This window comes from Physeter macrocephalus, chromosome 2 (genome assembly GCF_002837175.3).
Source record: "Physeter macrocephalus isolate SW-GA chromosome 2, ASM283717v5, whole genome shotgun sequence".
Taxonomy (NCBI): Eukaryota; Metazoa; Chordata; class Mammalia; order Artiodactyla; family Physeteridae; genus Physeter; species Physeter macrocephalus.
This window is the reverse complement of record NC_041215.1, coordinates 58,569,253-58,586,852: the sequence shown is the minus strand read 5'-3', so window position 1 is coordinate 58,586,852 and position 17,600 is coordinate 58,569,253. Positions and strand designations below refer to the sequence as shown.

General features: G+C 38.4%; 1 protein-coding gene across 1 annotated transcript in view; it reads left to right on the top strand.

The window, feature by feature from the left end:
- The window catches only part of NEB (nebulin), a 235,517-nt gene that overhangs the window by 139,480 nt on the left and 78,437 nt on the right, over positions 1-17,600 (top strand). Inside the window, exons 79-92 of the mRNA XM_028477867.2 lie at positions 2,339-2,542; positions 3,938-4,042; positions 4,189-4,296; positions 4,693-5,004; positions 5,686-5,889; positions 6,731-6,835; positions 7,728-7,835; positions 9,235-9,546; positions 10,375-10,578; positions 11,302-11,406; positions 11,999-12,106; positions 12,954-13,265; positions 15,548-15,751; positions 16,101-16,205. Coding sequence (XP_028333668.1) covers positions 2,339-2,542; positions 3,938-4,042; positions 4,189-4,296; positions 4,693-5,004; positions 5,686-5,889; positions 6,731-6,835; positions 7,728-7,835; positions 9,235-9,546; positions 10,375-10,578; positions 11,302-11,406; positions 11,999-12,106; positions 12,954-13,265; positions 15,548-15,751; positions 16,101-16,205 — 2,496 coding nt within the window. The remainder of the gene's footprint in view (positions 1-2,338; positions 2,543-3,937; positions 4,043-4,188; positions 4,297-4,692; positions 5,005-5,685; positions 5,890-6,730; positions 6,836-7,727; positions 7,836-9,234; positions 9,547-10,374; positions 10,579-11,301; positions 11,407-11,998; positions 12,107-12,953; positions 13,266-15,547; positions 15,752-16,100; positions 16,206-17,600) is intronic.

The window sequence follows — 17,600 nt, the reverse complement described above, 5'->3', positions numbered from 1 at the left end:
TTCTATTTTTAGTTTTTTAAGGAACCTCCATACCGTTCTCCATAGTGGCTGTATCAATTTACATTCCCACCAACAGTGCAAGAGGGTTCCCTTTTCTCCACACCCTCTCCAGCATTTGTTGTTTGTAGATTTTATGATGTCGCCCATTCTAACTGGTGTGAGGTGGTACCTCGTTGTAGTTTAGAGTTGCATTTCTCTAGTAATTAGTGATGTTGAGCAGCTTTTCATGTGCTTCTTGGTCATCTGTATGTCTTCTTCGGAGAAATGTCTATTTAGGTCTGCCCATTTTTGTATGGAGACACAAAAGACCCCGAATAGCCAAAGCAGTCTTGCAGAAAAAAAATGGAGCTGGAGGAATCAGACTCCCTGGCTTCAGACTATACTACAAAGCTACAGTAATCAAGACAATATGGTACTGGCACAAAAACAGAAACATAGATCAATGGAACAAGATGGAAAGCCCAGAGATAAACCCATGCACCTATGGTCAACTAATCTATGACAAAGGAGGCAAGGATATACAATGGAGAAAAGACAGTCTCTTCAATAAGTGGTGCTGGGAAAACTGGACAGCTACATGTAAAAGAATGAAATTAGAACACTCCCTAACACCATACACAAAAATAAACTCAAAATGGATTAGAGACCTAAATGTAAGACCAGACACTGTAAAACTTTTAGCGGGAAACATAGGAAGAACACTCTTTGACATAAATCACAGCAAGATCCTTTTTGATCCACCTCCTAGAATCATGGAAATAAAAACAAAAATAAACAAATGGGACCTAATGAAACTTCAAAGCTTTTGCACAGCCAAGGAAACCATAAACAAGATGAGAAGACAACCCTCAGAATGGGAGAAAATATTTGCAAATGAATCAACAGACAAAGGATTAATCTCCAAAATATATAAACAGCTCATGCAGCTCAATATTAAAAAAACAAACAACCCAATCTATTTTTAATTTTTTGAGAAACCTTCATACTGTTTTCCACAGTGGCTGCACCAATTTACCTTCCCACCAACAGTGTAGTAATATATATGCTTTTTATTAACACATTAAATAAAAAGATCTAGCAATGGGTGTAAAACTAGCTTAATTTCAAAGAAGTGATGAACATAAATATGCAAGATGTCTGCAACAACTGTAATAGAATATGAAAATATTTATGATTTCTATTGCTGATAAAATTCCATGTAGTGTTAATACTACCATCATCTGTTGCCTATAGTTACAGCTAAAAGAAATGCTATGTTTCAGTTAGAGGTTAATGAAAATAAAGATGTTTTTTCTATCTAAGTTCATTGATGCCAGGTTAAGAAATCCTGATTTAATGCAACCTGATTTTCCAAATGAATTTATTGCATTACCATTTTTCTGACAACTTATAGAAAATATCTATTATAGCTTGCGGAAGGAAATATAAGAATGAGTTATATATATCAAGACAATTTTTCTAAGAAGCTGAAAACAGTATCTCCCTAGAAATATGTTAAGTATTTTTGTTGTCAGCCAGTAGATTGTCCTTGGGACTCAAATACTACCTTACTGGTATAGTAGCTCCTTGTTTTTCTGATCAGGCTCTGACAAGTAGTCACTTTTGGAAGAATGATAAAAGTGGTGGCATTGTAAAAAAGAGTTTCCCAAAAAGCCATAAAAACAAAAAGAATTGTTACTCTCACTTATGAGAAAAATTCTCCTTCAGCCAATTTATTTAAGTTCGAAGAAGAAACATGAAAGCAGGATAAAATATCTTTTTTTTTTTACTTGAACTACAACACAAGAAGAGGGACTGAGGATAAGATAAGTAAGAGTAAAAATATATATACTCTTTGGCTTAGAAACATGAGTATAGAATCATCTGAAAAAAGATCCCTTTTTGTTGTCCCGAGAAAACACGTGGATTCAGCATGTGGAAGTGTTCATCCTTTCTTTATGTTGTGCAATGGCTGTGAAGGCCCCTGCCCAATGAGATAGGAACAAACTATACTCTAACAGAGAATTATTCCCATACAAAGAGGTATAGGCTATCAAATCAGAGAATAAACACTTAGTATCAGGAGGCAGGCAGGAATTTCCTTAAAATGCTTTTTCATTGATGAAATCCCGTATTATTAGAGATTTCATAGGTCTTTAAAACAGCAAACATTGACTACCTTCAGGGACAAAGTGCTGGACTAGCCATTCTACACCAAAGTAAGGCAGTCCTGTGTCTTCTCCGAAATTTACACAAGATGCAGAATTATACACCATCTGTATACACCATGCTAAATCAAGATTAGACATCAGGCTGTGGAGGTAATTTCTACACATATTTGACATTGTTTCATTTTCAGGCTATTTACAAGGCTGATCTTGAGTGGCTGAGAGGCATTGGGTGGGTGCCCATTGGCTCTGTGGAAGTCGAGCATGTGAAGAGAGCGGGAGAAATCCTGAGTGACAGGAAGTACCGCCAGCCCGCAGACCAGCTCAAGTTCACATGCATTACAGACACCCCAGAGATTGTCCTGGCAAAGAATAATGCCCTGACCATGAGCAAGGTGAGTCTCCAGCTTTTGCCAGTTGCCTGTGTCATACCTTCCACAGACTGGGCTTATAAAGTGAGAAATCTCCTGGAGGATTTCCAGAGAAAGGAGAGGTGATGGGCCTAATTCTCATGCAGCCCTTCAACAGAGCATGTGCTTGAATCCTAGTTGGATCTGTATGCTTCTCTCAACCCTGTGTCCCCTCATTCTCTGTGTGGGTGAGGAAGTACAGCCTAGGACAATTTCTCTGGAGTAAGGCATACACTCCTCTGAGCAGTGACCCAGAGACATCCACAAATGCACTACTTTTCTCTGCACATTCTGCTTGGCAGAGCAGACTCAAGGCATCAGCATCTCTTTATCCATCCTGTAAAAAAAATATACAGTCATTTTGCATTTTGTTCAGAAGTCTTGGAAACACAGTGTGCATAGCAGTGCCAGTGCACAACTCAAATTACTTGCTTCCAAAACCATAGGTGGTAGAAATCCCACTTTGGAAAGTGAGATGTTATTGCTGCTTTCATTTTTATTGTACAAGATCAATGATCGGTTTTTTCCTCCGGAGTGCTGGCAATCTGTTTATTGATACTTGGCTAATGTCTTTATCCAACAGGTAGGCCCTTAATATGCACAGCTGAGACTGAATTGAACTTTTCTGAATTCTCCCACACCTGCTTGAATGTCTTCCAAATATCTGGGTAGTGAGAATGAGGGCTTAGTGCAGAATATGAAATTGGCTCTCAGATAGCAAATTCCAACGTTTGGGGTATAAAAACTCCGGAAATGCTATTCTATACCACTCTCATCAACAGCAGTCACAGTGATAATAACAATAGGAAACATAAAATTTGTTGAGTGCCTTCTTTGACTCAAGCACTTTACATATGTTACAGTTAATCTCGAAAAAGTACTCAATAAAGTAATACACCACTTTCACCTCAACTTAAAAAAAAGAGGTAAGTATAAAGTTTAAAAAAATACTTAATGAGAAAGATATGATTATCCGCCTCCAAAAAATGAGGCATGTGAGGCTTTATGTACCTTTCTCAAGATCACACTGCTTGGACATAGGGGAGTTGGGTTTGACCTTGGGATTGATTCTGAAGTCTAGGGATTTCTACTCTATCATAGTTCTCTAGCCAAGCTCCATCCTTGAAGGTTCTGTGAGTAAGCTTGAGAGTCACTGGATGAAAAGAATCAATAATTGAGATCATGATGTTGCTTTACATTGGCTATGAAACGATCATATGTCTGTTTAAATATTGCCATGATTTACTCTCCCCATACCCTTTTGCTTCCCTCACCTCCACATAAGTTTTCAAAGGCTATTTTACAGTTAAACTAGTTAAATTTTATAATAACTGCAATGTATTGGCTTTAACAAAGGGTTTTACCTCACCTCCCCCATAGCATTTATATACAGAAGGCTGGGATACTGACAAAACCTCCATTCATGTGATGCCGGACACCCCAGAAATCAAGCTGGCCAAGAGCAATTCTGCCAATATCAGCCAAGTAAGAGATTTCCTGATTGTTAAGTCAGCCTTTAGTCTAGGAGTAATTAAAATACTTTTTCCATCTTACCACCTTCCTTACTGGAAGTGGCCTATTAACTTTCTATAACTCTTTTCTTTTTCTGTTGTGTATTATCCTCCACCTAGAAACTTTACACCAAGGGGTGGGATGAATCAAAGATGAAGGACTATGATCTGAGAGCTGATGCTATTCCCATCAAGAGTGCCAAGGCTTCGAGGGATATTGCCAGTGACGTAAGTGCTCTCTGTCTAACCCCCTTGGTCTCACCTTGCTGAACAACCACAGTGTAGCTGGTGGTCCACACTTTGTAACTGCTTCCTCATATACCCCTCCAGTCATGCTTCTTACCTTCCAAGACCTTTCCCTTTGTTGTCTCAGAGAAGAAAAACACATTTTGAAATTGTAGTTAGAGTTGTTGCAGAAAAAGTTTTCAGCAGTGAAGATATATGATTACACTACGGTTATGTTTATGACAGCATAAAACATTAGTTTAAAATTGTTCAGAGACGTCAAAATATTCAAAATATGAAATTCTTGTCCATTTGCTTGTGGGTTTTCATGTTGTCTAATTGTCAGCATGCATATGGTTTTAAAACTGGGCTTTTAAACATATATTTCTTATGTTTTAGTACAAATACAAAGAAGCATATGAGAAACAGAAAGGCCACCACATTGGAGCCCGGAGTGTTGAAGATGACCCAAAGATTATGTGTGCCATACATGCAGGGAAGATTCAAAGTGAAAGAGAGTATAAGAAGGATTTCCAGAAGTGGAAGACCAAGTTCAGTAGCCCAGTGGACATGTTAGGCATTTTGCTGGCCAAGAAATGTCAGATTCTGGTCAGTAACATTGATTATCGAAATTACCTGCATCACTGGACGTGCTTACCTGATCAAAACGACATTATCCAAGCAAGGAAGGCCTATGAACTACAGAGTGATGTACGTAACGTGAACTTTGGGAAAGGAGGAATGGGAGGACATAGATTTGTTAATTGTACAGACAGTGCCTCTGTGGACAGACCCATGGGTTTCTCACTGCACAACCTCAGGGGGAGCCATTCACATTGTTAAACCCCATATTTAGGAGTTACGTTATGGGAATCAAAGAACATAGATGAAGAACCCTACTTAGGTCATATCCTCCCTGGCCTAGATTCCAGACTATTTTCTTCATGTCCTTTGTACTGTCTGGCAATGAAAATATATTTCAAACAAATATAAATTATCTGAACATTTAAAAAATAACTGCCACTATTGTACTATATCCAAAACACTAAACAGAGTTTCATCCTATTACAGGATGAAAATGAAATGAGATTTGACAAAATGTCTTTAAATTTTTTTTCAGTTATATAATTTCTTTGAAATATCAAATAATTACCATGAAATTTAGCATTATTACCATTTTATCCTTATTCATGGCTAGCATAAAAAATTATGCTTTTATAAATTACTCTCATGGATATTGAAACCCCTGATTCATGTAAAATCTCAGGTCCTACTTTTTTGGAACCACCATCTCCTGTGCTTATCAACCCCTCAACCCCGTGAACTTACTTTCCAATTAAGGGATGCTATGTCTAGCACCTGGAACAATATTTCTGTCTAATGTCTCTGTAGAATGTGTACAAAGCAGACCGGGAGTGGCTGCGTGGCATTGGCTGGATGCCAGAAGGCTCAGTAGAAATGACCAGGGTGAAGGGTGCTCAAGACCTGCTGAATGAAAGGCTCTACAGGACACGCCCAGAAGTCTTGAAATTCACTTCCATTGTCGACACGCCAGAGGTTGTCCTGGCAAAAGCCAATTCTCTGCAAATGAGTGAGGTAAGAACCATTCTACCTCCAGGCTCTCCTTTAGCAGGACTCTCTTCTCAGAAGATGCCACCCAAACAGAGCATCTATGGATGAAACAAAGAAAGTAGATTGTTTCTCTTCAAAGACTTAAAGTTCTTGGAGCAACTCTAAGAATCTCTTAGTTTAGTTTAGTGAAGGCACATGCTAAGTAGAACTCTGACAAATGCCAACGCGCCTTTCCCCTACCTCACACACAGACTTGGAAGCACTAAAATGAAAAATGTCACTCCATTACAACTCAGGAAAGCAAATACTTATTACAAAACCTGTGGCATAATGCTACACATTAAATGGTAGAACACTGTATTAGTCAGGGTTCTCCAGAGAAACAGAGCTAATAAGAGGTATGAGAGAGAGATTTATTTCATGGAATTGACTCACATGATTGTAGAGGCTGGCAAGTCCAAAGTTTGCAGGGTAGGCCAGCAGCCTCAAGACCCAGGCAGGAGTTGCGGTTCAAGGCCAGGGTAGTCTGCTGGCAGAATTACTCTTGCTCAGGGGAGGTTAGTCTTTTTTCTCTTAAGGCCTTCATCTGACTGAACAAGCCCCCCACATCACAGAGGGTAATCTGCTTTACCCAAAGTCTCCTGGTATAAATGTTAATCTGATCTAAAAAATACCTTCACAGAAACATGTAGAATAATGTTTGACCAAATACCTGGGTACACTGGCCTAGCCAAGCTGACACAAAAAACTAACCGCTGCAAACATATAACAAAACATCTTCCCAGGTTAAAAAGTTGCTAAGGCTTAATGTTCAGATTTCCATCTCTATTGCTGTATTAAAATAATATTTTCCTTCTCTCCACAGAAACTATATCAAGAAGCCTGGAATAAAAATAAAAGCAACATAAGCATTCCTTCTGACATGCCAGTCATACTGCAGGCCCAAATCAATGCCATGCAAATCAGCAATGTAAGAGGCATAAATATGAAGTGTAAATGTCTTTATGGGACAATATCTGTCAGCTTATGGGGTGTGTTATAATGGACAAATTACCTGCCTTAGAAATGTTTACAGCTTTGGGTGCTAGACACTTCCTCTTTGGCCACCATTCCCAATGCATTATGAATGGAAATTCTCCTTCAAACATTAGTTTAGATACATATCTGGGTCCCTGCACTGCAAGAGGTGGGATACCTGAATCTCAGTCGTGTCCTTCTTTCAAACTTGAAATCATTGTCCTATATCCAACGTCCACAGCTCAGTTTCATTGTATATTAATTGAGAGTGATTGAAATCCCTAGTTAAGTGCCTGTTACACAAGTAAGTATAAGAGATAACGGTCTCTATTGTCTTTATAGGTTCTTGGTTGATCCAGAACTTTCTTGTTTGACGTTTCAAGGCCATAAGAAAAGTCAAACTTTTAATTATATGCAAAGTGTAGGATATGTATGATATCTATGTCACATCCCTTTAGGAGGGACCTTTGAAAACTCAAAGGGCAACATTGGGAAAAAATCTTATCAAGTCTTATGTGGTAACTTGATGAAGGTTCTCTAGGTTCACAGTTGATTCTTAGTTCCCATTACTGTATAGTGGGATATTTTCACATTGTACTATATTGTGGTGAATGCAAATAATTCAAATATTAGTAGATTTAGATGTTTAGCTTTAGAATTGTAGTCACAAGTACCCTGCACTCCACAAAGTAAATAGGCAGTAACCAAAAGAAGGACTCAGAAGCAACTGTTTTTTCTTATGCTGCCTTCATTTACATTGTGCTTTGTGATTCATATCATGACTACTTTGAATATGTCTACTGATTTTCAATTCTTGTAAGCAAACCTGTGTTTTCCCTCAATAGAAACTCTACCAGAAAGACTGGGATGAGGCCAAGCAGAAAGGCTATGACTTGAGAGCAGATGCCATTGAAATCAAGCATGCCAAAGCCTCCAGAGAAATTGCCAGTGAGGTACAGCTCCTATTTCCTTGTGGATTTTCTTCTCTATACAACAGATTGGGAGAATATTTTTCAAGAATTTTGATTTGGTTTGATTTTTTTTAAATTCTCTGTAAACAATTTTGCCTGTGCTAAAGACTTTATTTTAAAATATTAAAATAGGGTGAAAAACACTGAGGTAAACATAGGTGAAGTACAAGTGTAAATAACTTCTAAGCTGTTTCTAAGTAGAAGTAAAATATCATGAAGATCTATACCAAATTCTTGGGAAAAATTCAGGAACCAATACAATGTGATTTTATCCCCCAAATCTTTAGGACATTCTCCATAAATATAAATCACAGATGAAAGTTTTATACAAGACTTAAGACCGAGATCACATTTTATATACAAGATCACATTTTATGCTGGAGGCGTATGTATACTCCTCTGAGTAACCCTTTGAAGTTCATTTAACAGTTTAAAAACGTACCAGCATTCAAAATAATTATTCTACCAAGGCCCCCCAGCTCCAAATCTTTAAGCTACCTTTGTTCCTTTTCTTCAAATTCTTCTCTAGTTTTTGTCTTAGTATCCAGCTGTCTCTTCCTTCTTACTTCTAATTTTCATCTCTAAAAAGGCATAGCCAATCCATAGTATCTGCCTTATTCCCAGCTCTCTCTCTCTCTCTCCCTTTTGTCCAAACTTTCCTATGTTATCCAAATATAGGAAAGAAACAGAAATGATCTTACTCTTGTCCTAAGACACTGAGAACAAGTGTGGAATAGATGGAAACTCTTATCCACAGGCCTTTTGTTGTCATCTGCTGATTCAAACCAACAACGCTTGTCTTCCATTCCTGAAACATGCTCCTTTCTTGTCTGTCTCCAAAACCACACATATGACTTTTTCCTACCTGAAGTACCTTCAGTACCCTTGGGGACCATCTGACCTAATTTCCACTTGCCAGGCAACCTTAGGGACAATGATTATCCCCACTGTGCCTTACTTTTCCCATTTGAAATATGTGATAATACTAATATCCACATCATAGAGATGTTCTGAGGATTAAATAAGGTTATAATTGCCACGATTCAACTATTTTTAACCAAAAAATTCAGCAATTTCATATGAATCAACCTAATACATTTGAAGCACTCATAATAGTGTCTGACATATAGTGATTGCTAGTAAATGTTAGCTATTTTTTTTATTACTATTGTTCACCATACTATTTCCCTCCTGATTTGTTTGTGTCCTCTGTGAAACTATCTCAAATAGCCCTAATTTCCTTAAAGTGAACTAAAATATATAATAACTACCAATTTGAGCCAATTTACATTAAGGCTAAAAAATATTCCAAAACCATTTAATGAAAAGTCCTCTTCATACATTATGTCCATATGTCTTTTTATCTTATTTTTTACTTTAGTACAAATACAAAGAAGGTTACCGTAAGCAACTGGGCCACCACGTGGGTTTCCGCAGCCTACAAGATGACCCCAAATTGGTATGGTCTATACATGCTGCCAAGATCCAGAGTGACAGAGAATACAAGAAAGCTTATGAGAAGTCTAAAGGAATCTACAATACACCGTTGGACATGATGTCCATTGTTCAGGCCAAGAAATGCCAGGTCCTGGTTAGCGACATTGATTATCGCAATTATCTGCACCAGTGGATGTGTCTGCCAGACCAGAATGATGTGATCCAGGCGAAGAAAGCCTACGAACTGCAGAGCGATGTGCGTATCCTGTCTCCAGACTCTTGGGGAGATGTGTGTCTGTCTATGTGTTTAATCACAGAATATTCCTTAAGGATGTAATTTAAACGGTAATCTTAATAGAATCTAATATATTCTGTATTTTTCTGTAGAGTTTTTCTGAATATTTTCTGTCTTGTAGAGGATTCCTTCTTATAAGGCCTTATTCATCAGATAAAAATCACTCTTATTCTATGTAACTAAGTAGAAAATTTCAGTCCCAGTTGTCCTGATCCATTACATTTGCATGATCAGGTATCTAAATGTCAGAAACAGATGTAAGCATAAAAAAATGTTGGATTTCAAGTTTATCTGACACATATAGGAAAAATGTGTATATATATATATATATATATATATATTTAAATAATATGTTTAGAGAGAGCGAAAGAGGAGAGGTGTACATAGATATAAGTATGTATTTTGCTTTTCATTATACATGCTTCTAAGAAACTTTTTCTCCCAAATTCCTACAGAAGTTATCCGCAGTGGCCCATAAAAGGCAGATTTCAAGTAGTGAGCACAGAAGCTCAACATTGCATAAAAACAAAATTATGTGCCATTGCTGTCTGTCATTCCACAAGTGCTAGGTGTTAGCCCTGCTCCAGTTCCTGTAGGATACTCCGAACTTCTCCCAGAGATGTGTGTCAGAGATGTAACACTCAAATAATAACATCTAATGTTGATCCTTGAGTTTCATGGGACTGGCCACCCAGCTGGTTTAAGTAGAGGTAGTGTGTGGTTTGCTGGCGTCGTGCTCTAGTAGGCAAATTGACTCTTCTGTACTCTGTGGTCCTCTCCTTCTTGTAGAACGTGTACAAATCAGACCTGGAATGGCTGAAGGGTATTGGATGGTTGCCAGAGGGTTCCGTGGAAGTGATGAGAGTAAAGAATGCCCAGAATCTCCTGAATGAAAGGTTGTATCGCACAAGGCCTGAGGCCCTCAAATTTACCAGCATTGTTGATACCCCTGAAGTTATTCTGGCAAAGATCAATTCTGTACAGATCAGTGAGGTAAGTCAATTGATGCTATGTTCAGACACATTGAAGAAGTCTCAATAAAAATTATAATTGTGAACTTTAAACTGCTAACACCAGGATTAGAATCTTGAACATTCATGTATCCAGATAGAATTTCATATAGCCCATCAATTAACAGCATCCACATTTCATTTGTTTAGATAATTCTTTGGTCAATATAAGTGTGGTAGGCATCTTCATGTTCCATATTCTCTGAAGTACACCTTGAACACATTTTGTAGACCTTGCCTGTAATACAGGTCCACCAGTTAATACAATGATCACAGAATCGCCACCTTTTTACTGCTATTCAATGGTGAAATAAGTTGAAAAGTCCAGGGGCAGCCCCAATATTAGACATTATGACAGTTATTTAGGCCAAGAAAACCAGGACTTGATTTGCAATGTAGATTATTATAGTCACCTGCAATGAGAGCTTACCTGCCAGATAATTACATGTGAATAAATAGAAGAGGATCTATTTACTATCATGTTTCTGACTCGTTTTACATTTATATTATAGCACACATGAATGTATCCTTCTTGCTGAAGTCACTTTTGGCACCTTCTAAATAAAAGCACAGATGAAATAAAAATGTGATCTCCATTTACATCTGAACACATCCAAAGAAAACCTTTAATTGTACCTATAATTTTATTTATGTGGTAATTGGCTTATTTACTCATCACCGATCCTTTGTTTTTCATTTTTACCAGCCACTGTATCGTGATGCCTGGGACAAAGAGAAGGCAAATGTGAATGTACCGGCTGACACTCCATTGATGCTGCAGTCCAAGATCAACGCCATGCAGATCAGCAACGTAAGGCCCTGCACATCCACTTGCTTCACACAGTGTTCTCTGCCTCACCAAACCTCTCGTCAAAATGCTCCAGAGAGCATTTAGCAAAAGGCATTTCCCTAATATTCCTTTTACTTCTAGTCTTTAATGATAAGTATCATTTGTGTGTACTCGCACACCTACGTATGTGTTTATAATATAGGGACGTGTGTCCTTATCTTTGTTGGAAGAAAAAATGAGGTGGTTTATGCCAAAAACATGACATCAAAACATATATATGCGTGTATAGTAATACTTAGTTCTCTTTTTAGTGGCCTATCATTGATTTTTTTCCCTTTAAAAGCCAAACAATATGTATAATTTTTCTCATTTTCACATGATTTACTATCTTTTAAATTCCCTTCTTTAAAAAAAAGTTACTGGAAGAGAACTTTACTACATGTCATTAAAAATGTACTGGAGCTTAAGTTCAGTATGAAACCTGTCTATTTTATAAATCTTAAGGGGAGATTAATTTTTCAGTGTAACTGTTAACACAGTCTTGAACACATCAGTAATGCTGACTCTAGCTCCCTCTTCTTATTGACTGTGGCACTGCAATCTCCGTTTGCAGAAACAGTATCAGCAAGCTTGGGAAGATGTCAAGATAACCGGCTATGACCTGAGAGCAGATGCCATCGGGATCCAGCATGCCAAGGCATCCAGGGATATTGCCAGTGATGTGAGAGCTCCTCCTTGCCCAGCCTTAACAAACACTAGTTCATAGACACTCAGAGAGTTAATACTGTACTAATCTTTAATTTAATTCCCCAGGAATTCTATCTAAGTAGAATAAAGGGCATTGTTACTAGTGTCTTGCTTTAAAATCCCCAATTCAAGAACAACTTTGACAACAATTTGATGACCCACTTAACTTCTCTGCTTGGTTCTGCTCTCCGTATGTTTAAGCACAGATTTTTATTTTCTTTTCAATATCTTCTCAATATTGGTTAATGCATAAACACTTACAGAGATCCAGTGGGTACAAAGAATTCTACTGTTTGTTGAAGTGCAGCATGCATAGGTGGTTCCTGTGATAATTTTATGCAGTACATGGACAAGCATTTTAAAAATAGTTATGTTGGTTTTAATGTGTGCTAGAAAAATACTGATTTTTTTTCCCATTTAAATAGGATTATAAATTTTAAAATAAAAATATTAAATAAGTTTAAACTTTAAAATATATTTATTTAGACAAAGAATCAAGTTGACAAAGTAAAGTATGAAGTACAGGTGGTGCTTTGTGGCAAAACATGTGAGAATGGCAAACAGTGACTGAAGTCTGGGAAACAGTGGGCAACCCTATATTGGAATCCAGAAGCACAATTCTTGCCTTTGAGGTGTTCACAATGTTTTCATGCTTACAGAAAAACCAATGTATCAAGAAGTATAAAACTTATAGTATGAATTCAAAGAAAAACAGTGCCCCAAAAAGGGTAATGTAAGGGAGATGGAGTTATTTGAGTAGGCTGTCTAGAAAAAGTGAGTTTGGAGAAATAATTCTTCTTTCTTCTGTTCCCATCCACCAGTATCTATACAAAACTGCTTACGAGAAACAGAAGGGTCATTACATTGGGTGTCGCAATGCCAAGGAAGACCCTAAACTGGTCTGGGCAGCAAATGTGTTGAAGATGCAGAATGACAGGCTGTACAAAAAGGCCTACAATGACCACAAGGCCAAGATCACCATCCCGGCAGACATGGTGTCCATCAATGCTGCCAAAGAAGGCCAGGCATTAGCAAGCGATGTGGACTATCGCCACTACCTACACCAGTGGTCTTGCTTTCCTGACCAGAATGATGTGATCCAAGCCAGGAAAGCCTATGACCTGCAGAGTGATGTAAGTTGTTGCTTGTGGTGCCTGAGGGGTGAGCTATTGCCCAGGAAGACAGCCTTCCACAGCTTTGCCCGGTCACTCCTGCCAGTGCTCAGGAAAATGCAGTTCTCCCTGCCTGAGCACTTTCTTCCCTTTAGTACTTTATCAAGTTTATTTTATTTTATTTTTTATTTATATTTTTTGCGGTATGCAGGCCTCTCACCGTTGCGGCCCCTCCCGTTGCGGAGCACAGGCTCCGGGCGCGCAGGCCCAGCAGCCATGGCTCACGGGCCCAGCCGCTCCACGGCATGTGGGATCTTCCCCGCGGCATGTGGGATCTTCCCGGACCGGGGCACGAACCTGCGTCCCCTGCGTCGGCAGGCGGACTCCCAACCACTGCGCCACCAGGGAAGCCCTTTACCAAGTTTATTAATCACAAGCCTTAATGCTGGGCTTATTCAGAAAGTTTTCATCTTCATTGCTAGTGGTGCTACCAGAATTTTTCTATAGATTTGTTAATGTGTGCACTGTTTGTAGTTTATTAAACATAGGTATCTTCATGGTTCTTCAATTGAATGACAGGGGCTGTCTTCCTTGAAATTAATTTGAAAGGTTAGCAGCATGCTCCAAACTCACTACTTTTTGGTATTCTTCACAACATTGTTTTATTAATTTACCTAAAGTATTTTAGATTTACTTATCTTTTTGCCGATTTAATCTTTTGAAAATTATGAATTCCATCAGGATGTTTGTTTCTTGTACAGAATTAATACCTTCTGTTAATTATCTGAACTTGGTTGCCTTAAGCTTCAGGAGATGCTTTCTCATAATGAATGAGTTTGTTATAGAAAAGTATATCCATCATTTGAAATGAATTGCCAACTGGTGGATTTAGTCCCATTTCTAGATAAATGCAGTCTCTTCATTATCCTGAACCACATTAGTATATTAAGGAATGCATATCAATCAAGTTCTTAAAGAATGAGGAAGGGAAGCTTCAAAACCTGTATGTAATCCTCTTCAAGAATCCCTTCTTCCAAATTTTGGGTATCCACAGTACTTTATACACTAAAACATATAACATTCTTCATTAAGGTAGAAATTTCCCTACATTTTCACTCCTCTTACTCCTTATTTTAGTTTGATATTTGTATCCTATTAAACAGTTATTAAAATACCATTTCTGAAGAACACAGTGGGTTTTTTAATGAAATTAATAGTTGGTGTTTCACATAGAGCAATTATATCTGGTTAAGCACTTAACATATACCTGACAAAACAGGTTTAGATAGCCAAGAAAATGCAAATTCCAATTCAAAGGGCAGTGCTATCTTGGAAAAAGAAAACTCAGTTGAGATCAAAATTATGGAAGTAGGGATTACATTCTTAATTATCCCTTTAAAAGTAATTATTAAACACACCATGTGCCAGGTCTTGTGCTAAGCACTAAAGATACAATGGGGAATAAAGAAGAACAAGACAAACTTCCTGACTTTAGGGAGTTCACACTGATAAAAAGGAACAGATGTTAAGTAGAGAATATCCATAAAAATGGGATGGCTGAGAAAGAATGATCATGGCACTATGAAAAATGAGGTGGGGAAAGCTTCTCTGGGAAAACACTGATTTAGGGGTAAGAAGGGAAAGCATGAGTTTGTTCCATAAGGAAGACACAGGGTGCATTCCTGCAGAATGACCAATGTATGCCAAAGGGGTGGTATGCAAACCACAAACTGAAAGGCCAGTGTGGTCAGAACACATGGGTAAAAGGGAAGCATGTATAAAATGAGGCTGGAAGAACAGGTAGGGACTGATGCTAGACCATCATCACCTTCTAATCTATATTAAGATTTTGATCTGTTTCTTGAGACCAGTGAGAAGCCATAGGTTGGGGGGATGTTGTGACATCACATCTGAATGGTGAATTTTGTAAAGATCATTCTGGCCGTTGTGTGGAGAACTTGCTGGAGAGCCTATAGTTATTACTTTCAAAGTCCACCTTGGCTAGTGTGATGATTACCAAAATATTCAAAAATCTTCCACACATCCCCTAAGCAAAGCACTCCTTCTGCATCCTTCTGCTTTCTAGACTATGCATAGGCACCCCAACACAGAGCCCCTGCCACGGAAAACAAAGTAGGACAAAACACTGCTATGCATATGAGGAATTATTTTTGTCAGGCCCACGCTCGGCTTTATCATTGTTTGTGGAAGAGAAAATGCAACATGAAAAACTGCTTCCTTACTTTACCACGATTTAAAAAAAAACAAAACCCTGCCTCTCCTAACTTTGTTTTCTTTCCCAGGCCATCTATAAGGCTGACTTGGAGTGGCTGCGTGGCATCGGCTGGGTGCCCGAAGGGTCTCCCGAAGTACTGAGAGTGAAAAATGCCCAGCATATCCTACAAGACAGTGTCTATCGGACACCTGTGGTGAAACTCAAGTACACAAGTATCGTTGACACACCTGAAGTTGTCCTTGCTAAATCAAATGCTGAAAATATTAGTATTGTAAGTCACATTTTTCTTCTATATTAAAATTAAGTTCATGTTATAGAAAATGATAAATAACCTGGTAATCCATTTGTAAGATAATAATATTGATGATAGCAAAGATTTTAATAAGTAATATTGACACCGTTGTTTTGTTATTGCTTACTAATTTTAAACCAAAACTCTAAGTATGAATAAAAGGTATTAATACAGATTTCATATCAAATTTGAGTAACTTATGTGAAAAGATTCTGGAAATTTTTACCTTATGAAAAGATTTTGGATCAGAAAAATCGAAAGTTGTGCACTGCAACTAGCAAAATTACAAATTGTGAAGTAATTTTGTTATCATTGGTTCTTTCCATAGCCAAAGTACAGAGAAGCTTGGGACATGGATAAAACTTCAATCCACATAATGCCAGATACTCCAGAAATTAATCTTGCTAGAGCCAACGCTCTTAATGTGAGCAATGTAAGTACTGCAACAGACTCCCTTTTTGTTTGGAAAGTCACCCAATTGGTATGAAGATATCACTAGGGAACTCTTCATAGCCAAGGAAGAGAAGATTGAGTGGGTAAGGAGACCCTTGACCAGGAGTGAGGAGAGGGGCAAACCCCTGGCTCTCAGTCACTGGGCAAGGCCAGTTATGGTGAAGCAATGTCAACATGACAGAAGAGAGAAGGGAACAAGGACAAGAAAGATAATGAAAGAGGAATGAAGAGACACACAAGAAAGGGGAATTAACAACAGATTCCGATGAGCACAAAATAATTATGAGAATTCTTTTCACAATTTTATACAAAATAATTTTAAAACCCAGATCTATAGGGGATTTTTAAGGAAGTTATAAATTACTAAAATTGAGCCCAGAAAAAGAATAAAAACATATTGCAAGAAATTAATAGGTTATTAAAGACTCTCCTTCCTCCTCTCTGATATCAGGGTCACCCAGAATGATTTCATAGGGGAATTCTTTCCAAACCTCAAAAAATAAACAAACTGACAGAGAGCCTAATGAAACAAGGAAAGCCATCACCGTTATCAAAACTTGTCAAAGATAGTTCCACGAATGAAAACTGTAGACCAATAATAATGGGGAAAATCGTAAATGAAATATTAACCAATCAAATTCAGTAACACATGAATATGATATACAAACAACTAGGGTTCATTCAGGAATGCCAAGAGTGTTCTGTATTCAGAAACCTAATAATGTGATAAAACAAAAGAGAAAAATCGTATGCTCATTTTATTAGATTTAAAAAGACATGTGGTGGGGAGGGGGGAGGGTAAGCTGGGACCAAGTGAGAGAGTGACATGGACTAATGCACACTACCAAATTTAAAATAGATAGCTAGTGGGAAGCAGCCGCATAGCACAGGGAGATCAGCTCGGTGCTTTGGGACCACCTAGAGGGGTGGGATAGGGAGGATGGGAAGGAGACGCAAGAGGAAGGGGATATGGGGATATATGTATACATATAGCTGATTCACTTTGTTATACAGCAGAAACTAACACCCCATTGTAAAGCAATTATACTCCAATAAAGTTGTTTAAAAAAAAAAAAGTGTGGGACTTCCCTGGTGGCACGTGGTTAAGAATCTGCCTGCCAATGCAGGGGACACGGCTTCGAGCCCTGGTCCGGGAAGATCCCACATGCCGCGGAGCAGTTATGCCCGTGTGCCACAACTACTGAGCCTGCGCTCTAGAGCCCGTGAGCCACAACTACTGAAGCCAGCGCGCCTAGAGCCCATGCTCCGCAGCAAGAGAAGCCACTGCAATGAGAAGCCCACGCACCACAACAAAGAGTAGCCCCTGCTTGCCGCAACTAGAGAAAGCCCCCATGCAGCAACGAAGACCCAACGC